Source organism: Salarias fasciatus, chromosome 23 (assembly GCF_902148845.1).
Source record: "Salarias fasciatus chromosome 23, fSalaFa1.1, whole genome shotgun sequence".
NCBI lineage: Eukaryota > Metazoa > Chordata > Actinopteri > Blenniiformes > Blenniidae > Salarias > Salarias fasciatus.
Window position 1 is genome coordinate 28,179,878 of NC_043766.1, and position 13,705 is coordinate 28,193,582.

The following is a 13,705-nucleotide window of genomic DNA, read 5'->3' on the forward strand; positions in this document are numbered from 1 at the left end:
ATTTGAATGAAAACAGAAGTTTGTAAAGCTGTCACATTGACTTGAAGGTAAATTATCAACACGTGTCTGACCACCTTTTCTTCAAGGTGACGGGCTCAGTATCGCTTTAGCACAAGTGTGTGGAGGAGAAAGTTTGTCTCTTAATTGGGAACAGGTTCATTCGTACAGTTCATGTTCAGGATGTGGGGTCAGGTTTCTCTAACCTGAATGGTCCTCCCAAAATTAATCAAAGCTCAAGTTTTGGAATAAATTGAGAAAAAGTTCTCAGGATCCAGTTGAAGTCAGCTCAGGCTTTAATGCAGTTTGTAGACGGGATGCTTCCATGTGAAATCACCTTTAAAGAACAGTACAGCTCATAAAAAAACCTTAAAAAATAAACTGACTTCAAAACAGAAAAAAAACATAAAGATGAGTTATGATGCAACTTTTTTTTGTCCTCCAATCCACAACAGCTGTGTTGTGGTCCATGAAAATGGAAATGATCAATAACAGAAATGATTAATGCGGCTTTAAAAAAAAAAAATAAATAAAGAGAGTGGACCCCTTTTTCTGGTCACATTGTTTTGGCACATTAAAAACAAAGTGACACCACGCTCTCTGGACCAATCAGCAGGCCCCCAGCAGTGATGCCACCGGTAGTAGGAGGGGCTCAGATTGTCTCTGATCAATGATGAAGGCACTTACCCAGAATACACCAGTCTACAAAGTGCAGGAAGGGGGAGGGGCGGCGGCTACCACCCACCAACATGAACAGGCAAACAAAAACAAAAAACAAAACAAAAAACAAACAAACATGGAGGTGGTGCTTGTGAGTCCATCAGTTCTTTGGCCCCTCCCCCTCTTGTCTCAGTCTGTCCTGCAGCAGCTCGGAGGGGGCGGGGTCAGCTGCAGACTGAATGTGATTGGTCCCAGGTGTGGAGGAGCGAGCTGCGCTTCTACATGGCGGCTACGTCGATCTGGACATACAACTGTCGGACCCCCGCCTGTCGGGAGAAACAAACAAAAACAGCAACTGAGTTTACTGCACGCAGTTAACACAACAAATATCAAGACTGTGGCAGCAGGTGGATGAGAAAGTTCAAACCTTTAATCTTTATATCTTATTAAATAGAAACAAATGTGTTCAAAATATGCAATTTAACATAGGATTTTAAAAAAAAGGTAATATTTATGATTAAAGTGAGAGCTGGAGTAGATCAGAGGTCTGCAGCCACATGTGGCTCTTCAGTCCTTCTGCAGCGGCTCCATGAAGCTTTCAGAATAAATCACCTCACACATTTTGTTTTCATTTGTTTGGTCAAGCTTCAGTGATTAAAATTGCAATTTTCTTTTTTCATAAAAAGGAAAATGATTATTAAAAAAGCAAAAGAAGGGATACAGGAAAATGATTCAACAAGAAAAAGGGGTAAAAGTTGCTGGTGGAGCTCAAAATGCGCTCACACCCAGAAACACGTTACAGTTAGCAAAATATCAATGAAATAAAACAGAGGAAAAATCTCTAAAAATAACCACGAATTGCAATAAAATATATCTAAACTGTCCCTGTGAAACTTCATGTTCTGTTTTTCAATGCAAGTCTTTTTTCAACATCTTTATTTCTTCTTGGTTTCAGATAATTAACGTGTTTTGTGACTCCAGACACATTTTATTTGGTGGAAAATCCTGAAAACGTCTCTTCTGGTCATAAAGGTTACGAATGTCTGACTGAGATGAAAGGAAACACGTAAGAATGAACGCCGGACTCTGACAGACCGACGCTGAGCCGCCACCACTCCAAAAGACCTGATCTGCTCACGGGAGGTTCTGAAGTTCTCTGCGGGTCTGAAACTAGCTTGAAGGCTCACGTCCCACCTACACAAGTGGAGGAGAACTCGCTCTGAGAGCAGCAGCCCCGCCCCCTCCCCATGCACCTGCAGCCCCGCCCCCTCCCCATGTACCTGTGTGAATATGTTGTGCGTCTGGCTCTGGATCCAGCGGGTGTCTGCGTCTGGAGCGACGAGCAGCTTTAGCGTGCCGATGTAGACGTCGGTGCACAGCGTCCAGAAGTGAGGCTCCTGCAGGTTGTAGACGCCCTGCAGCTGCTGCACCTGAAGGCAACACCGCGGATGAGGAAGGACGATAAACACACAGATTGGACACACGGCGCGGGACTCGGCCGTCACTCACCCTCTGGTAGCACGCAGGCAGAGAGGCGTCCAGGGAAGGAGGCGTTCTCTGCATCAGGATCCCAATGGACTCCTTCAGTAAGGGCACCACGCTGAAGGTCAGAGGTCATCGGTTAGAACCAGGGAGTATATTCACTCAGCATTTACAGATGGGTGATAGCAATAGCGCCTTTCAGTTAATTAATCCTTGAAAAAAAAAAATATCTTGACATTTTTTGAGCAGGTTTAGTCTGAGTTTTAGCCTCAGTCATGTCTGGATGCAGAGAAGCTATAGGGAGTCAACTGGGAGTTCCTTCAAAGTTTCACATTGCAGAATTAGCAGATTAGCGAGTGGGTTTTGGTTTAAATTGTTAGCATGAACTCAGCTGCGTGTAATCTGCAGGTACTTGATAGGAGTTTGAATCGGAGGTTCTTCGCCCACAGTTCTCTGGGTTCTGGTCGAGGTTTCAGCCTTCAAGTGGTCTGCCTTTGAGGAATCTGCAGAACAGCGAGCGAGCGAGGCTCCCGTGTGACTTTGACTTTCCAGCTGCAGAAACCTGATGACTGTGGTTGAGTGAAGGCCTCTCAGCCTCTCAGCTGACCACAGCGCGGCTCTGCTGACGCTTTCATTCTGCAGCTGGCTTCACTTTAGCCTATCAAACCACATCAGCACGCATCATCCTCATTTATCACCACGGAGGCTTCTGGGAAATCTGACCACTGCATTTGCATCCAGAAGATCAGCGAGCCGAGCCCAGACTGTTTCCAGGCCCATGCCGGTGGTTTGGCTAGTTGGAGCCCATTAACAGCTAATTGCACATTCTTTACATTAGTGGGAAGCATTTTTCCAAAGAGTCCATCAGGTTGGCGATTGATTTCCTTCCTTCCGTCCAGGCAGACGCTGGCATCAGGTGCTTTTTCACGGAGAAATCAGCATGCGGGGCTGAAACCTGAGAGTTAATCCATCTCAATGTGTTTACAGTTCTTGACTGTTTTCTTGAGTGCAGCTCAGCTTGGTAATGAATGTTCCTTCCACACACTTTAAAACATTTCAACAGACAACATGTTTTCTCTCGTTCTTCTCCGGGAACGTATATTTTTCAAACTAAACTTTTGGGATCCCTGCAGAGACTCGGTGATTTCTTTGGAAGACGGAGAAGTTTAGTGCAGAGCTCACACAGTTCGTACTAAAAACAAACTCTTGTGGGGTTTTTAGCTCCGACGACGTCAGTTCAATAAACAATGCAGTTTTAGCGCCACAATGTGGTTCTGGTGGTCGATGGCAGATTCCTCCAGTCAGACAAGGTTCTACTGGTTACTGAAGAGATCACTGGATGAGTGCAACTAGTTACTGAATGGTCGTTGTGGTCACTGCGGTGATTCTACTAGATACTAATGTTATCTGAAGAGTTACTGAGGTGAGATCAGTTCCCGCAGACGAGATCTTCCTTGATGATGAGGGGTCTTTTAAAAGGTTGTGGGGGGTCACACAGGCGATTGGCTATTCATCAGATCAATTAGGAGTCTACAGGTCTCCAGAGAGATTTCAGGGCTTATCATGTGGTTCTCTTGGTCTCTACTGAGCTCTAATGGCCGCAGAAGCAGTTGATCGAAGTCCTGGAAAAACTCATTAAGATGGTTCTTCTGATAACTAAAGCAGTTCTACACTCTCGGTGGTTCTGTTAAAGTCGGCTTCACACTGTGCAGTTTTAACCATCGCATCGGTTCACGGCTAGCGACACTGTACGATGTGCATCTAAAAAAACCTGGGAATAACGCAAGCTGAATGACGTGAGGCGACGTGAACGTGTAAGAATAAAACAGATTTTTATCCTGTTGTCTTTGGCCAGAAGACGGGAGAACGGCCGTCCTTGATCCAGTCTGACAGCGTGACGGCACAGAGCCAGGGATGTCAACACGATTCTCTCACAGCTGCTATCTTTTGTTTGGGAAGGTTGAAAAACGCACAGCGTGTAGCGGGCATAAGGTGGATCTTGTAGTCTCTGACGAGCTTCTATTAAACCAGTGGTTCTCAGACGTTCACACCGACTGAGAAAATACTGAAGTAGAGCTGAACATCCAGCAGTGGAGGCTTACCCTGTTTCTTATATCACCTATGAATATCATCTGTTATATTTATCATCGTAAGCTTTGCATTACTTTGATAATTGTATATATTTTTAAATACATTTAATTAGAAAACAAAAATTTTGGACTTGCCCTCTTGCACCACTGGAGGGAGAATCACCGTAGAGAGGACTAGTAGTTCTCTCGATCCATTAAAGGGCTGTACTGACAAAACATGTTCCACGGGTGTCTGAAAAGCTTCGAAACCGACTCCACATGTTACCAAGGTTGTCTGACGGTTTCTCTGGTAACTGGGGTGAACCTATTAAAGGTGTTCTTCAAGTCGACGCGGGACTCTACTGGTCATTCACCGAGGAACTTTGTAACAGTTACTTGAGTGGATCTTATGGTTCTACTGGGTATCAAAGAGATTTTACTGACCTTAAGTTATCACACACACAAACACACACCCATGATGTTAGTGGAGAATCGACAGGCTGACACAGCAACACCGTCAGTCTCTGCATGCAGACGATCAGCTGATCGATCGGCCGGCGGCGGTCACCTGACTCCGATGAGGATGGCGATCAGCATGGAGCAGATCGGGTCGGCGATCATCAGCTCGTATTTCTGCATCAGCAGGGCGGAGATGATGACGCCGATGCTCCCCAGCGTGTCCGCGATGATGTGTAGCAGGACGCCTGCCGCACGCAGAGTCAACACAAAGGTCAGAGGTCAACGAGAGAGCAAGTAAAATCAGGTGAGAAAAATATAAAACCAACAGCTGCCAAGAAATCCCAGCATTTCAAATTAAAAATACAACACAGGAAGTACATTTTAAATCATTTAAAAGATAAAGAATAATTAGTTCTTTGGGACATGTGATTGATAACATGAACAGATTTTTAAAGGCACCTCAATCTGGATCATGAGTCTGGAGGATCTCAGTTCTGATGTTGTGAAGCAAAGTGATGGTGTGAGAGCGCCCTCTGGTGGATCAGTGACCATAAGACCACAGCAGGTGGAGGTTTTACGTGTTCAGTCTTGTTTGAACTCTGGGATCTTCCACATTTACAGATTCGATAAGCAGATTTATGAGCCGATTGTATGTGTTCATTTGACCTCCTCCTCTCACTGAGCAACGGGAAGCCATCCAGCTCCACTCTGCACAAACTTCTCTCTGCTTTTGTCCAAAAGGTTTCAGGACTATAAACAGTCTCAGCAACATTCCTCTTGAAGAAACTCGGAACAGAAATCTTTAAAATCAGCTTTACACAGATGTGCAACACTTCAGTGTGTGCAGCCGAGCATGTTGGCGAGCAGTGATGTGAATAAAAACTAAAAGATACTGTTAATTCTACTGGAACACCATTTAAAAAAAGGATTAGTTTATTCAACTCAGTTAAAGTTACTGAAGTCTCTGTGAGCTTGTTGCTCGTTACTTTTGCTGTACGTAAACAGTGCACTGCAGCGCTGTCGTCTCCGCCCTTACTGCTGCCACTGTTAGCTTTGGCATTAGCTCGATCCAAAGCAGTTCACCGTAGTTAGCAGCAACTGGAGGAAGATCGCCGCATTAATGCTGAACTGATTCAGTCCTAGCAGCCGCATGAAAAACACCACCGCAGCTGACATTAGCATTAGCTTGCATTAACAGTAGCTGTGAGCTTGATGACCTTTAAAGGTGAGTCTTTCCTTCTGCTGCTGCCTGCATCCTGGCAGTTTATCTCAGATATCTCACTTTCATTATTATAATCCAGTATATCTTTTAAAAAGTACTAACATCCAGATAATAGGGCATCTTCCATCCACGAGCTAACTTCAGGTGAACTCTGTACAGGAACCAGTCATTACACTGCTGAGCTTTCAGCTACTGAGGGAGCAGATACAAACGAAGTAGTACATTTCTACTTGTTGCATTGAGCAAAACAACAACACAACCTCTTAAACAAGTACTTGTATATGAGTGGGTGTGGGTGTGGGTGTGTGTGTGTGTGTGTGTGTGTGTGTGTGTGTGTGTGTGTGAGTATGTTCTCACCTTGCAGGATTTGCTTGCTGGAGCCTTTTCCCGGTGTATGCAGCTCATCTTCAAAAAGAAAAAGAAAATACAAAAAAACACTAAAGATTTAGCTAGAACATCAAACGTCTATCAGATCTTTAACTCGGACTCAGTCTGCTTGATCAGCGGCTCTCACCGTGACAGTGTGGCTCCTCGTGGCTGCTGTGGCTGTGTCCGTGTCCTCCATGTCCATGATCTCCGTGCCCGTGACCGTGTCCATGTCCCCCATGTCCATCGTGACTGTGTCCGTGTCCTCCGTGACCGTGCTTGGCCTGGTGCTCGTGTCCGCCGTGACTGTGACCGTGGCTCAGGCTCCCGTTAAACAGCGAGTGACTGTGGCCGTGACCTGAGGACAGAGAAGAAACCCTGTGAGGACCCAGGCTCACCGGGCAAACAGGTTTGACCTGCCAGGCCACACCAGATCTGTGAGGCACTGCTGGGTTATTAGTCTAACATCTGTGTGTGAGCGACAGGAGTTGAACAGGCTCCAGTCGATGCCACCTCAACCTTAAGGTCAACAACCCCCCAAGCCAGGAGCTGTACAAAACACAGACCACCGTGCACTTTAAATTTCAGGTTTTATTTGAATTTCATTGAACTTGTCTAATCTATTTCTCATTTTGATTTGATTTCATTCTATTCTGTGTGTTGATACTGCTGGAACTATGAATTTCCCATCAAAGCATGTATCTATGTGCTGTGAATCCACAGGGGTGGGTTATATTCCAGGGGTCTTGGCATTACAGCAGGGGCCTGTAGTGCTACAGTACGCTTCGCATAGTTTTATATGTGGTTCTGCCGGTTTGTGTTTGTTTGTTTGTTTGGCATAGTTCTGATAAGTTTCGCCTAGTTGTCCACACGCTAGCACAGTGGTTGGTGTTCTCACATTACAGAAGATCTGGGTTTTTCTGTGTGGAGTTTGCATGTTCCCCCCCATGTATGCATGGGTTTCCTCAGGCAACTCCCGTCTTCGAAAAACAAGGAGGAGGAGGAAGAGGAGAAGAGACAGCTCAGCGACACACTGTGCATGATCTTGAACTGTGGCAGAACATGCTAACTCCGCCCAGAAAGGAAAGGCCCAGCCGGTATCTGAAGGCAAACGGATCAGTTGTGTGAACAGCTACCTCCGTCCCCATGCGAGTGACCATGTCCTCCATGCTGAAACACAAAGATCCCGACCAGATTGACCAGCAGGCCTGCAACGGAGACGGGCAGTAGCCGCTCGTGGTGAACATCCGGAGGCTCCAGAGCTCTCTGAGAGGAGGGCAGACGGACAAAGCTGATCAACACGGACGCCTGCAGCAGCTCCTCCCTGAAGGCGCCAACGTGTGAGAGTTTCTTACCTCCACTCCTTCGGAGAAGATGAAGAAAGCAGTGAAGATGAGGAAGAGGCCGTTGACGAATCCAGCCAGAACCTCTGCTCTCACGTAACTGACAAGCACACAATGCAGCAACCATATTGACCTGAAGTCGAACCACTCAGAGCGACAGTTATGGACAAACGGCGGCTGATCTTCTTACCCGTACGAGAAGCTGTCGTTAGACCTCCACCTGGAAATGACCGAGGCTGCCAGACCCGCCAGCAGGGCAGTGCAGTCAAAGAACATGTGGAAGGAGTCTGAGATCAGACCTAAACTGAACACAGAACACGAAGGCAGAGACACATGTCAGAGAGCAACGCTGGTGCAGGACATAGGCTTCAGTCACACGTTTAAACATTGGACACTCAAAGGTTCAGTAATCAAACACCACCAAGCGCAAACGAATCCAGGACAATGAACTTGAAAAGGTTACTCATTACCTCCGCCAGGAGGTTATGTAATCATGTCGGTTTGTTGGTTGGTTGGTTTGTTGGTTGGTTGGTTTGTTAGCAAGATCACGGAAAAAGTAATGGAGGGATTGCAATGAAACTTTGTGGAAAGGTGGGTCTTGGGCTAACTTAGAATCCATTAAATTTTGGTGATGATCCGGATCACTGTCTGGATCCAGGAATTTTTTAAAGGATTCTTTATCATTGACAGATACAGAGTCTTTCACATAGTTGGGCAGGCCCACCGACAGGGGGCAACAAACACCTGGTTCACACAGGACGCGCCGCTTCCGACGCGGAAGTGGAAGTGGAAGCACTGCGCACCGACTTTCAGATCGGTGCCCCTGTTAACCTATCTGACGGTTCATACAGGAGCGCGGTGGACCGCCGCGTGCGTGGCGGCTCGCGCCGTGGACTGCGGGCGCTCCGCTCCTCTATTTTCTCCGCGAACTGCGCACGCTGTGGACCACCAGTTGTAAAGCTGGACAGAGCAGATCGCACCACACAGGCAGTCGGGAACGGACAATCTGGAATCCGGTCCATTTTCAAATTAAAATCAAGTAAAATAACATAAATTATGTGGCTTTTCGGTTTTACTTTTCAGATATACACACACACACAGGGAGAGAGAGAGGGCGACAGACAGAGGCACCGCACGCCGCAGTGCTCCAATCACACCCCCGATCACAATGTTGTTTGATTATATATGGTGTTCTTATTGTTGTTGGTGACTGATTTGAGCTGTGGCAGAGGTCTGCGCTCTCTGAGTGCCAATTTCTAGTTTTATAAATAACCTAAAAGACTGTTTGGCTTTAATTTGTTATGATCATTCTCATTCACTAACGTCCATATTTAGAAAAACGGGTTGAGCCAGTTAATAAGAATCCATTTGGCTTCTTCTTTTGAAATGAGAGTTATTAGAATGCTCTATAATTTGGATGTCACTACTTCTTAAAAAAAAAAAACAAAGGAGATGAAGAAAAAACATGACAAACAGGAAGATGAAGATAAGGAACAAAAAAAAAAAGACAATGACAGAGAAAAACAAGATGAAGAACAAAATAAGGACGTGGAATAAGAAGACCTTGCTCAGTGGAAACCTGTTAGCTGTCAAATCTAATCCAAGACCTCAGAACGCAAGCTTGCACCTCTAACCTCTAGGACACCACAAATGTATTTATGAGCGAGTGGCAATGAGAAGCAGCAGCAAGGAAACAGTCGAGATAAATTACCAACATGCAGACAGCTCTGAGAAATAGAAACAAACCTTCGATTCGCAATGCCAGCGATAATCACAGCTCATGTGGGTTCAATGGGAGTTTTGCTAAATATCAACAGTTTGACAGACGTTTTGGCTGCAGGACCGGGGTAGGACAGTTGCTCGACAACACTTTTTTTTTTTCACTCAAGAGAAATGTAACAAGCTCAATGACACTTCGGTAACTGAACAGGAAATGGGGAAATGGATTTCACAGACACCGTGTTTTTTTACTGCTTCAGCAGTCCCTAAAGTGTTTCACAATGTTAATCATATTCACACACAGATTCACAGCCCAGTGATGATGACTGCCAATCAAAGCGTTGTATCCATCCACTGGGAGCAATTTGGAGTTTGGCATTTTTCTCAGAGGGACTTCATGTGGGTTTTCAACGAGTCTGTTCTGCCAACTGAACCCAAGCTGCCTCAACTATGACTGTAACTAATTTCAATACTGTAATCACTTATTGATTTGTCATTAATGCTAAAGGTGCTCCCGTAAATACAAGTACCAAATTGAAAGACAGGTGATCTCCACTGTGTAACAGGGACTCAGTGAGGGATAAAACAACAGCTTTGTAGCTTGTAGTGTTAATAAAATATGGAAATGAAGTCTATATCAGTATGTATTGTAAATTATGAGCACAGATCAAAGTGAAAGAGTTGGCATTATGTTAAACCACATGAACCCGACCACACTCTGAGCATATAGATGTACTTGATATTTAAAATAAAAACATTTGTCTGGTTGTATTCTGTTCATACAACTAATTATGTTTATATATGAGCCATCTCCCTGTTTTTATGGTGTTCCCCAGGGCTCTGTCCTCGGCCCCATCCATGATCACATTTTTCATAAATACGATATACAGTTTCTTGCGATGCAGATGACACCCAGCTCAACTTCCACTCCACACACACCTCTGTATATTAAAGGAATACTCTGAAGATTTTGGACCCACGCCCTATCCCTATCATTTACAAAGAGACATAAGCTCATAAATACCTTTTTGTGTCTGTCCGTCCAGTGGCTGGTTCCCAGTTGTTAGCATCGTAGTTAGCTTAGCTCAACCGCTGGAGGCGAAGAGGAGACAAAGCCGGACTGACGAAAGTGGACACAATACTCCTTCCAGTGGTCCAGGGGATGGTGTATTAGCGCGTGAAGTGAATCCAAATGGTTATAAAACGCTTAAAAAAAATGTGTTTTCTTTTCAATCCATTAAAATAACGTTTTGATACACACAGACCTAAGTATGCGCAGTGCTCCGCGGAAGGATATACCGGAGCACAGCAGTAGAAGCCAAAGACTCAGCCGCTGTGCGCCGGTACATCCTTCCGCAGCGCACTATGCTTGTGCAGATCTGTGTGTATCAAAACGTTATTTTAATGGATTGAAAAGAAAAAAAGTCTTTTAAAATGTTTTATAACCATTTGGATTTCCTTCACGTGCTAATACGCCATCCCCTGGACCACTGGAAGGAATATTTTGTCCACTTTCGTCAGTCCGGCTTTGTCTCCTCTTCACCTCCAGCAGTTGAGCTAAGCTAACTACAATGCTAACAGCTGCTAGCCAGCCACTGGAAGGACAGACACAAAAAAGGTATTTATGAGCTTATCTCACTTTGTAAATGATAGGGATAGGGCGTGGGTCCAAAATCTCCGGAGTATTCCTTTAACTTTTACAGGATATGAAATCATGGCTCCCCTTCAACTTTTTCAAACTCAATAGTGATGAAACAAATGTTATTTTCATTGGTTTCAAGCCTCCCTCCCTCACAAAAGTCTAAAGTTTTTCCAAATTCATTCAACTCCTCTGTCTGTCCCTTCTCTCAGGTTAAGAGTATGGGTGTCATCCTGAACAACACTCTGATTATTTGAAACATCAATAATTTCAATCAGCCCGCATATCCACAACATCAAGCACAGTTGCTCCTCCCTGTCATCCTGCAGAACTGCAGCCCTGGTTCACCTCCTTTCTGGTCTACACTGTAACTCCCTTCTCTCTGGTCTCCCTCTCAAACTCCCCCTTCAACAGGTTTATAATGCTGTTGCAGATCATAACCAGAATATTGTCTTTTCATCGCAAAACTGCAGTTCAACAATCCAACCCCTTCAAAATGTTAGGTCTGACATTCAAGGTCCTGCAGAGCGTCACACCTCTGTACCTCCTTTACTATATCTAGTCCCCCTGAATCACTTCCCCTCCAGTCCACATGACCACCATGGGATCCAGAGCCTTCAGCCTCTGTTCTCACAAGCCTCTTGAGCTCCCTCTCTGCCAACATCCAAAACATTCAATCCCTGGACCTTTTTCAATTCCATTTTAAAAAACATCTTTAAAAGAAAACGTACCACAGATGTAGTGGTTCTACTGCAAAGACCAGAATGTGTGCGATTTTAATTGAATTCCTTGTTTATTTTCAACCGTCCTCGAATATTGCATTGCATGATTTAGCAATGACCTTGAGTGTCTTGACAGGCACCTAAAATTACCAATATTACTTTTTACAAACAATGGAGCGATTGTTGATCAATGACTGCAGCAGTGATGTGAGAACATCCTATCTGCATTCATGTAGTGCATCCTGATGTGCTCCTGTCTGTTGAACATGTTGTAGTTTTCTTTTTATGTTCGATAGGAATGTTGTCATTAAAAGATAAAGTGACACTAACAGACAAACAGCACAGGAAAGCATTATTATCAGTGTTGCCAGTCAGGAAGATAAGCCGCCTGATAAACATCCGGAAGGAGCATGTGTTAAAAAGGAAAACAAGCAAAATAATCAAACCAGTGCTGGATGCTGTCTGACTTATTAGTGTGTGTTCAGGATTTTTAAGTGACATTTTCAAACAGCTGCCAGACGATACTGAAACCATTCACAACTATGACGGCGTGTGAACATTCACATTTACCTCGTCCTTTCTACAGTATCCTCTTCGTCTTTGGGATTGGCGCAGCAGTTTTAAAGTGCTTGAGAAGATTTTCTGGCGCTTTTGTGTTTGTGTTATTGTGATTTCAATGAGAATGCTCTGCAAGGGCTTCTCCGTGCTAATGCTAACACATACGTGGCATTTCGTGAACACACACACACACACACACACACACACACACACACACACACACACACACTTCAAGTCTTTAAATTCCTACCTGTTACTCCATAGCCCATAGGTCAGCTCCACAAAGGCGAAGGAGAGGTTCAGACAGAGGAAGAAAAACAGATTTCTGGACGTTTTATCGGCGAGAATCGACCTGAAAATGAAAAATTTTAAAATACGGAACTACATCAGCGGAAAAAAAAACTGAGACCAAATCACCGGTTTCCTGGTCATTCACGCACCACAACACTGCACGAGCACAAATCAGACGCCCGACTATCAGGAATAAGTGAAGGCATCAGTGAGGCTAACCGGTTAGCTCCAGGCTAACAGCTGCTGGTTACAATCAGCTGGTTAGCCGCGCTAGCAGCGAGGACTCTCACCTGAACCATCCCGACAATTTGAGCAGCAGGTTAAACTTGGCCGGTTTGTACTCGTCGTCTTTGATGGATAACGGTAACATCTTCACACTCTGACCCACAGGCACACACTCTCACGCTCTCTTTGCTCGCTTTCTCTCACTCACTCACTCTCTCACTCACTCAGACACTCACACACACACAAGCACGCACGCACACACACGCTTGCTGTTAGCCGCTAACCCACACGGAATGCTAACAGTCCACATCCGCTCACAGTGCATTTCATAATAAGAGCATGAATAAATCGCGGCTGGAAAGCCCCGATGACTAATACATAACGCTGTGTAGTACTACGACTAGTAACACCGGGATTATCATAACTACTTCCTGTGCTTGTACTACGACTTGCAACACCCGAATTATCATCAGCAATGCTACATACTACTACTACTTAATTAGTACTACTTAGTAGTTACTGTTGTTGCTTCTGCTTAGCATTGCTGTCTACTACTACTACTACTACTACTACTACTGTTATTCTGATTCAAAATAGTGGTAGTATTAGTAGTAGTAGTAGTAGTTGTGGTTGTGAATCAGTAAAATGAGAATATTGATAGTTATTATAAGTTTCATGTTTGTAATCACAAAGGTATAACAAAAATGTAAGTTTAATGAATGACTGAATTAATTTAATATTTACATGTTTTTTGGTCTGGCAAAAATATTAACTAACGTCTTTTTAATTAGATCTTTCTTTGTGAATGTGTGTGTGTGTGTGTGTGTGTGTGTGTGTGTGTGTGTGTGTGTGTGTGTGTGTGTGTTTATGTAGAATGTTAAATTGCTCTAAAGAAAAACAGTAAACATAGGATGGCATGATCACTGGCATCCTCCCCTTCCAGTAAAGAGCTG

At 44.5% G+C, this 13,705-nt stretch overlaps 1 protein-coding gene across 2 annotated transcripts; it reads right to left on the reverse strand.

Moving 5' to 3' along the window:
• Positions 1–270: 270 nt before the first annotated feature.
• On the reverse strand, positions 271–13,026 carry slc30a7 (solute carrier family 30 member 7). 2 transcript variants are annotated; one of them, XM_030083498.1, is made up of 11 exons: positions 12,818–13,026; positions 12,487–12,588; positions 7,789–7,902; positions 7,611–7,698; positions 7,392–7,521; positions 6,404–6,613; positions 6,247–6,294; positions 4,777–4,912; positions 2,167–2,257; positions 1,938–2,087; positions 271–983 (listed from the first exon to the last, which is right to left on the reverse strand). In XM_030083498.1, exons 1-11 carry the CDS (start codon positions 12,895–12,897, stop codon positions 936–938), a joined length of 1,197 nt encoding a protein of 398 aa, XP_029939358.1. In that variant the 5' UTR covers positions 12,898–13,026; the 3' UTR covers positions 271–935. The 2 variants fall into 2 exon arrangements, with proteins under 2 accessions (XP_029939358.1, XP_029939359.1); XM_030083499.1 differs by having other exon boundaries at positions 7,789–7,897; positions 12,818–12,959.
• Positions 13,027–13,705: the final 679 nt, after the last annotated feature.

What these genes read in the sequence shown, in the direction of transcription:
- slc30a7 (XM_030083498.1), bottom strand. Translation starts at nt 12,897, where the DNA reads ATGTTACCGTTATCCATCAAAGACGACGAGTACAAACCGGCCAAGTTT. An exon ending in AACGACAGCTTCTCGTACGG is followed by an intron (nt 7,699 to 7,788) that starts GTAAGAAGATCA and finishes TGTGCTTGTCAG; the next exon opens with TTACGTGAGAGCAGAGGTTC. An exon ending in TCACTCGCATGGGGACGGAG is followed by an intron (nt 6,614 to 7,391) that starts GTAGCTGTTCAC and finishes CTCTGTCCTCAG; the next exon opens with GTCACGGCCACAGTCACTCG.